At 51.6% G+C, this 8,841-nt stretch overlaps 1 gene segment (V, D, J or C); it reads left to right on the top strand.

Moving 5' to 3' along the window:
* Positions 1-1,059: 1,059 nt before the first annotated feature.
* Positions 1,060-8,841, top strand: part of LOC134341568 (T-cell receptor beta chain C region-like) — a 65,992-nt gene continuing 58,210 nt past the window's right edge. Inside the window, 1 exon segment of the C gene segment in view lies at positions 1,060-1,282. Within this exon segment, the coding sequence occupies positions 1,060-1,282 (223 nt within the window).

Below are 8,841 nucleotides of genomic sequence, written 5' to 3'. Positions count from 1 at the left end.
CTACAGACCTGCCACGGGTCTCCTTAAAGTGCACAGAACAGTGCGGGGCGGTGCAATAATTAATGAACCAGACAATAAGGCACAAGGGAGGACAAATTACAATATAACAATAAATGATGTAGACGTCAGTCTGGACTCTGGGTATTGAGGAGTCTGATGGCTTGGGGGAAGAAACTGTTACACAGTCTGGACGTGAGAGCCCGAATGCTTCGGTGTGTTTTTCCAGACAGCAGGAGGGAGAAGAGTTTGTGTGAGGGGTGCGTGGGGGTCCTTCATAATGCTGTTTGCTTTGCGGATGCAGCGTGCGGTGTATATGTCCGTAACGGCGGGAAGAGAGGCCCCCGATGATCTCCTCAGCTGACCTCACTATCCCCTGCAGGGGTCTTGCGATCCGAGACGCTGCAATTCCCCAACCGGGCCGTGATGTGCAGCTGCTCAGGATGTTCTCTGCAGAACGTGGTGAGGGTGGGGGGGTGGGAGGTGGACTTTTCGCAGCCTTGGGAGCATTTGACGGGTAGTGGAGGCTTATCCCCATTACCAGCCTCCGGGTTACAGCATCCTTAAATAACTTTATGCCCTGATGTCTCTAAACAAGTTAACCCTCCCTCGCACTTCCCTCACCGTCGCCTGTCCCTGACACCGAAGTCCACACGAAGTTTGTCGTCCGACGTACGAGTCGGCTCGACGCGCATGCGCAAGGAGCATCTTACCTGCAGCAGCGTCAATTAGACACGAGTGACGCACAATTATTGCGGGACAGAACACACCCTCGTGCAAAGCGGTCACGGTGACGTTGTACCGAGGGGTGGGGGTGGGTGGGAGGGGGATGATTCGGGTCGGTCCCAGGAGAGGATGGTTGAAGGGAAGTCGCTAATCCTGAACCTGGTGCTGTGAGGGTGGGGGCGGGGGCCTTCGGGCTTGTGTACCTCCTGCCCGATGGGAGATGCGGGAAGAATCCACGGACCGGATGGTGAGGCGTGTTTGATTCTGGATGTTGACTTACTTGGAGCTGAGCCTCCTCTGTCTACGACCGATGGTGGGAGGGAATGTGCCCATTGTATGAGGGGGGGGGCTTTGGGGAGGAAGCAGAAGAGGGTCACCAGGACGCCGCCTGGATTAGAGGGCGTGAGCTATGGGGAGGGGTTGGATAAACTTGGCTGCTTTTCTCTGGAGCGGCCCCCGAAACGCGAGCGAGGCCAGGGTCGGTTTTGTCACGGAGACAGAGCGCTGTGTAACAACAGAGAAGCCTACTTCGGCGACGGGACCAAACTGGTTGTCCTCGGTGAGTGGATGCACGGCCGGCGCCGAGTCTGTCTGACTCGGGGCGGGGCGGGTCGGGCAGGGGTCGAATTCGGGCTAAGAGGCACGCTTCGGCGTGTCCCCGGGGTCGGGGGTTGGAGGGGTAGGGGTTGGCGAGGGGAGGTCGCCGTTCTTTGGGATCAAGAGAGAGTACAAGACAGCGAGGGTAGAGGATGGGAGAGGGATGGAGAGAGGTGGTTTTGGACGAGGGGGGAGAGGAAGATTTAGAGAGGAAAAGAAAGGGGAATGAGAATAAGGGGGGCGAGAGCAGGGGAGGTAGAGAATGGGAGAGGGGGCAAAGAAGGGAAGTGGGAGATGAGAAAAGGGGAGGGGAAGTATAAAAGGAGGGTAGGGAAGGAGAGAAATTCAGACCATGGGATAGAAAGACGTGCGGGGAGACAGTGATTCGGAGGAGGGAGAGGGATATTGGTGGATGAGACGGGTGTTTTGGGGAAGAGATGGCTCGTGGGCGAAAGGGGAGAATGGGGGAAAGGGACGAAAGATAGAGAGGGGAGAGAGAGAAATGGAAGACTGGGAACGAGAGGGAAGAGGGAGAGGTGGGACGAAGTAGTGAGGGGAAGAGGAGGGGGCGAGGGAAAGGAGAGGAGAGAGGAGTCTGGACGACAGGGAGAGGAAAGAGAGATGGGGAAAAGTGTGAGAGAACAGGGAGGAAGAGCGAGACGGAGGGATGGAGAGAATGTGGGAGCGGGAGAGACTGGGCCAGGGGATAGAGACTCGGCCTTGCTCTGAGTTCCAGTTCAGGTGGGACATGGTAAATGGCTCAATCACTGAGTCTGTAAGATGTTGAGGCCTTGCAGAGGGGGCAGGAGACGCTCACCGGGATGCTGCCTGGTTTGGAGGGCGTGTGCTAACACGGGAAGCGGGGTAAACTTGGGTTGTTTTCTCCGGAGCGCCGGAGGCCGAGGGGAGATCTGAGAGAGGTTTATAAGATGATGAGAGACATAGATAGACTGGTCAGAGAGTATCTGTTTCCCAGGGTTGGAACGTCTAATACCAGAGGGCAGGCAGTGAAGGTGGGAAGGGGATTGTGAGGGATACGTTTTTGACTCAGAGAGTGGTGGGTGCCTGGAATGCGCTCCCTGGGGCGGTGGTGGAGGCAAATACATAGGAGGCTTTGAAGAGTCGTTTGGATAGGCAGGTGGATGTGAGGAAGTTGGAGGGATATGGACAGGGTGTAGGCGGGAGGGACTAGTGTTTGGGTGTTCTTGATTTGCTTTTAGCTGGACCAGCACAACATTGTGGGCCGAACGGCCTTTTCCTCCGCTGCCCGGTTCTGTGTTCAGTGCTCTATATGCTACATGGCCTGATCAAAACAGGCAGTAGACATTGGGGTGTATCCCACAGAGGATTGTGCACCCAAGGGTCCAGAGAGTTGGCCTTTTAGAACATAGAATAGTACAGCACAGTTCAGGTCCTTCGGCCCACATTGTTGTGCCGACCCTTAAACCCTGCCTCCCATATAAACCCGCACCTTAAATTCCTTCATATACCTGTCCAGTAGTCTCTTAAACTTCACTAGTGTATCTGCCTCCACCACTGACTCAGGCAGTGCATTCCACGCACAAACCACTCTCTGAGTAAAAAACCTTCCTTTAATATCCCCCTTGTGCTTCCCACCCCTTACCTTAAAGCCATGTCCTCTTGTATTGAGCAGTGGTGCCCTGGGGAAGAGGCGCTGGCTGTCCCCTCTATCTATTCCTCTTAATATCTTGTGTACCTCCATCATGTCTCCTCTCATCCTCCTTCTCTCCAAAGTGTAAAGCCCTAGCTCCCTTAATCTCTGATAATATTCCATACTTTCTAAACCAGACAGCATCCTGGTAAATCTCCTCTGTACCCTTTCCAATGCTTCCACATCCTTCCTACAGTGAGGCGACCAGAACTGGACACAGTACTCCAAGTGTGGCCTAACCAGAGTTTTATAGAGCTGCATCATAACATCGCGACCCTTAAACTCTATCCCTCGACATATGAAAGCTAACACCCCATAAACTTTCTTAACTACCCTATCCACCTGTGAGGCAACTTTCAGAGATCTGTGGACATGTACCCCCCAGATCCCTCTGCTCCTCCACACTACCAAGTATCCTGCCGTTTACTCTGTACTCTGCCTTGGAGTTTGTCCTTCCAAAGTGTACCACCTCACACATAGAAACAGAGAAACATCGAAAATAGGTGCAGGAATAGGCCATTCGGCCCTTCGAGCCTGCACCGCCATTCAGTATGATCATGGCTGATCATCCAAATCAGAACCCTGTACCTGCCTTCTCTCCATACCCCCTGATCCCTTTAGCCACAAGGGCCATATCTAAATCCCTCTTAAATATAGCAAATTAACTGGCCTCAACTGTTTCCTGTGGCAGAGAATTCCACAGATTCACCATTTCTGCGGGTTTAACTCCATCTGCCACTTGACAGCCCACTTCTGCGTCCTATCAATGTCCCTCTGCAAACTTCGACAATCCTCTACACTATCTGCAACACCACCAACCTTGGTGTCGTCTGCAAACTCGCCAACCCACCCTTCTACCCCCACATCCAGGTCGTTAATAAAAATCACGAAAAGCAGAGGTTCCAGAACCGATCCAAGATCTTTTCTGGAGTCCCGCCTCAGAGGGGACAAAACGGAGGGTTCCTCCGCTGAGTCTATACGCGGAGAGCTCAAAAATAAGAAACGAGCAGACTTTCTAATCGGATACAACTGCACGTTGCAATACACAACGGAACATTGAAGAACACTGGGGGTATACAGGCAGGTTAGAGAAGTGACAGGGTCGTTGCTGTGGGTGACTTCAGAGGCAGGTTCAAGGGGCCAGGCCTAGTTTTGAGACAGCCCCGAGCTGGTGTGTAACACTGCCGAAGCTCACTTCGGAGACGGGACAAAACTGGTCGTTTTTGGTAAGCGGGTGCCCGTCTAACGCCGGGTGAGGGGCGCGTGGAGCCTCCGGGGCTGCGGGGGCGGTGGAGGGGGTGAGGGGGACGGGAGACGTGAAGATGGATAGTCGGCTCCAAACAAGGAGTATTGCCAGAGCGGGGAAAGTTGGGGAAGTGGGGGATCCTAATAGAGACAGGTAGACAGAGAGAGGCGGTGAATGTGTGTGAGAGAGAGAGAGTGAGAGAGAGACAGATAAAGCCGAAAAGAGAGGGAGGAAGGTAAGCAAAAACGGGCGGAGGAGGTAAGAGGGGCAGACAGACAGAAAGAGGGGCAGAGAGATGGGACGGGGGAAGAGAATCATAGTGGGGCAGATAGAGAGACAGGGAAATGGTTTGTTGGGTCCTATGCGGAGGGGGACAGAGAGTGATCGACAAGAGTGTGAGAAAGGAGAGCGGTGGGTGGTAGAGAGCGTGAGAGGAAGGAGTGAGGGACAGAGGAGAGGGAACGAGGGGAGTGGTAGAGAGCGGAGCAGACGGGAGAGGGGAGAGAGCGAGAAGAATGGAATAAATTGGATAGGTACATGGATGGGAGAGGTCTGGCAGGTTGTGGACTGGAGGCAGGTCAATGGGACAAGCGGAATAATACTCCGGCACAGACTAGAAGGGCCGAATAGCCTTTTTTCTGTACTGTGCTGTACTGTTGAGGCCAGTTCATTGGCTACATTTAAGAGGGAGTTAGAGATGGCCCTTGTGGCGTAAGGGATCAGCGGGTATGGAGGGAAGGCTGGTACAGGGTTCTGAGCTGGATGGCGGTGCAGGCTCGTTGGGCCGAATGGCCTACTCCTGCACCTATTTTCTATGTTTCAATCTTTCTATGTTCTATGGTTCTATGGTTCTAATGGGGCAAGGGGGAGATAGAAAGGGGGGAGGAATGAGGGATTGAGAGAGAGAGGGGGAGGAAAGACTTGCACTGTTAATCAGCGACAAGATCGCAGGTCTTCTCTGCTTTCTGTGGACGAGAGAGGGGAATTGACTGATGGGTGGATTCGGGAGAAACGGGGAAAGAAGTGTGAGAGAGGTGGGAAGAGAGAAATGAGGAGAGTGGGCAAGAGAGAGAGAGGGAGAGATTGGGCTGATGGAAATAGACTGCAGATAAGAGATGTATTGCCAGACGATTGTGAGGACACATGGGTAGACGCCAGGCCTTGCTTTGAGACAGTGCCAAACTCACTGGAGAGCTCAATAACTGCGTCTCCATGGGCAGAACTTAAAAAGAAGAAAGTTGCATTCACTCCGATAGAATGGTACGACAGACCTTCGATAACTAACAAGACAATGAGGAACAGAGATGCATGCAGATTAGAGAAAGTAGCAAAACGACCCCCCGGGTTGTCGTGAGTGACTTCAAACTCACCCTCACCATCCCCCCCCCCCCGCACCCCAGTATTGACTGAGGCCTCCTTAGTGCAAGAGGGTTTGGCGGGGCTAGTCTTATTCGGGGCGTCCAAAGGAGTTCGCTGAAATAGTTTCTGGATGGTCCAACTAGAGGAGGGAGTCATTGTGGACCTGGCGTTGGGAGATAAGGCTGGCCTTTCGGCAGGGGAGCATCCTGTAAATAGTGATCACAGCGCATAGGTTTTCAGGTGGCCGCGAATGATTATAAGAATGGGTCTCCTCGGAAAGCTTTCAACTGGAGGGGGATAAATGACAAAGATATTAGGCAGAGAAGAGAGAAGGATAATTGAGAACTGCTCATTTTTGGGCAAGTCCGCATCTGACACGTGGGGGGATGTTTAAAGCCTAACTCCCTTAATCCACACATACAGGGCATGTATGTTTCGGTAAGACAAGGATGGATAAGTTAGAGAAACTTGGGATGACATACAATTCGGATTAAAACTTAGGGGGGACCTGCTACGATTATACAGGACGCTGGTAAGGCCATACTTGGAACTCTGTGCTCACTTGAGGTCTGTCTCCTGTTGGAAACACCTCATTAATCTTGAAAGAATGCGGGAAAGGTTGACGTGGATGTTGCCAGGATTCGATGGGCTTCGTTATAGGAAAGATGGGACAGATGATTGGGGCAGGAGGGCGTTTGAAAATGCGTCTGGCCAGGATGGCTGGCCTTTCAGTGGCGGGGTGGGGAGCATCCAGCCAACAGTGATCACAACCCATTAATTCTCATAAACTTAGTAACGGATCTCGTGTTCAACCTTAGGAGGACAACTTAGAGTATTAAGCAGGAGTGAGGGAGAGTTAATTGAGTAAAGCTAATTGTGGGCAACGCTCATGTCAGCTCTGGGGACTGTTTGAACATCACCTGCACAAAATACAGAGACCCCACAGAGTACAGGACATTATGCTTAGCTAACAACCAAAGACAGGGACGGTCAAATCAGAGAACCTTGGATGACAGGCTGGCAAGACTGGGGACGTGATGGAGCTGTACAGCACGCTTAGAATATTGAGTTCAGGGCTGGTTACCCTCCAATAGGAAAGCTGTCATTAATCAGGATAAAGGAATGCGGAAAGGGTAGGCAATGATATCGCCAGGATTCGAGGGACTGAGTTATAGGCAGAGATTGGGCGGGTATGACTTCATTCCGTGAAGCGTAAGAGACTGAGAGGCGATATTTTTAAAAAAAAAACACTACTGCCGGGAAGATGCCATTAACTTGGAAATAGTGCAGAAGGAGGTTTGCGAGGATCTGCTTGCTGGGAGACGAGGAACTGATTATGGAGGCAGGTCGGTCTGGGATGGGACTTTATAACTAAGAGCGTAGGAGACTGAGAGATGACCTGATATGTGTTCTATTATCTTGAGGGGCTGAGATGGGGATACAGGAACTAGGGGGAACAGGTTTAAGGGGAGAGGGCAAAGCTTCGCGAGGAAGTTGAGAGAACATTTCTTTAACACGAAGAAACGGTGGCATAGGACCATCAGACCATAGAATATAGAATATAGGAGCCATTTGGCCCATCGAGTCTGATCCGCCATTCAATCATGGGCTGATCCAATTCTTCCAGTCATCCCCACTCCCCTGCCTTCTCCCCATAACCTTTGATGTCCTGGCTAATCAAGAACTTATCCATCTCTGGCTTAAATGCACGCAGTGACTTGGCGTCCACAGATTCCACAGATTTACCGCCCTCTGACTAAAGAAATTTCTCCGCATCTCTGTTCTAAATGGACGTCCCTCAATCGTGAAGTCGTGCCTTCCCGTCCTAGACTCCCGCTACTATGGGAAATGACTTTGCCACATCTAATTTAATATTCGAGATGTTTCTCTGAGATCCCCCCCCCCACCCCCACGATTCTCCTGAACTCCAGGGAATACAGTCCAAGAGCTGCTAGACGCTGCTCATACCGTAACCCTTTCATTCCAGGAATCATTCTCGTGAATCTTCTCTGAGCCCTCTCCAATGTCAGTATATCCCTTCTAAAATAAGGTACCCCAAACTGCACACAATACTCCAAGTGAGGTCTCACCAGCGCCTTATAGAGCCTCAACATCACATCCCTGCTCCTATACTCTATATCTCTAGAAATGAATCCCAACATTGTATTCGCCTTCTTCACCACCGACTCAACCTGGAGGTTAACCTTTAGGGTATCCTGCACAAGGACTCCCAAGTTCCTTTGCATCTCTGCATTTTGAATTCTCTCCCCATCCAAATAATAGTCTGCCTGTTTATTTCTTCCACCAAAGTGCATGACCATACACTTTCCAACATTGTATTTCATTTGCCACTTCTTTGCCCATTCCTCCAAACTACCTAAGTCTCTCTGCAGGATCTCTGTTTCCTCAACCCTATGAGATGCCAGAGGAAATGGCTGAGGCAGGAGCAAAGACAACTTCTGAAGGACAGCTGGACAGAAATAGGAGCAGGAAAGGTTCAGAGGGGTATGGGCCAAACGATATCCCTAAAGACTGGCCGAAAGCCGTAATTCTGATCCTGCGCTGCACGGTCTAAATCTAACGCTGGCGAGTAGGACTAGAGCAAGAAGCAGAAAATTCTGGAAGGACTCGGCATCTATGGACAGGGATAAAGAGGCAACGTTCTGGGCCGAAAGCCTTCGGCGGGGGGCAGATTGGACAAAAGGTGGGGAAAGGAACAGGGGCATTATCGTGGGTGATTTCAACCCCCGACATGGCCTGGGACATCCTTAGGGCAAGCGGTTCAGACGGGGAGGGTAACCTTGAAACAGTTTGCGCATGGCCCTAGTGGAGGAGGGGCGATGCTGGACCCGGCGTTGGGAAATGAATCTAGCCAGGTGACTGAACTTTCAGTTGGGGGAGCACTAAGCAAACAGTGATAGAACATAGAACAGTACAGCATTGTACAGGCCCTACGACCCACAAAGTTGTGCCGACCCTCAAACCCTGCCTCCCATATAACCCCCCACCTTAAATTCCTCCATATACCTGTCTAGTAGTCTCTTAAACTTCACTAGTGTATCTGCCTCCACCACTGACTCAGGCAGTGCATTCCACGCACCAACCAGTCTCTGAGTAAAAAACCTTCCTCTAATATCCCCCTTGTGCTTCCCACCCCTTACCTTAAAGCCATGTCCTCTTGTACTGAGCAGTGGTGCCCTGGGGAAGAGGCGCTGGCTATCCACTCTATCTATTCCTCTTATTA

This window comes from Mobula hypostoma, unplaced genomic scaffold (assembly GCF_963921235.1).
Source record: "Mobula hypostoma unplaced genomic scaffold, sMobHyp1.1 scaffold_36, whole genome shotgun sequence".
In the NCBI taxonomy this organism is placed as follows: domain Eukaryota; kingdom Metazoa; phylum Chordata; class Chondrichthyes; order Myliobatiformes; family Myliobatidae; genus Mobula; species Mobula hypostoma.
This window is presented reverse-complemented; position numbering and strand designations above follow the sequence as displayed.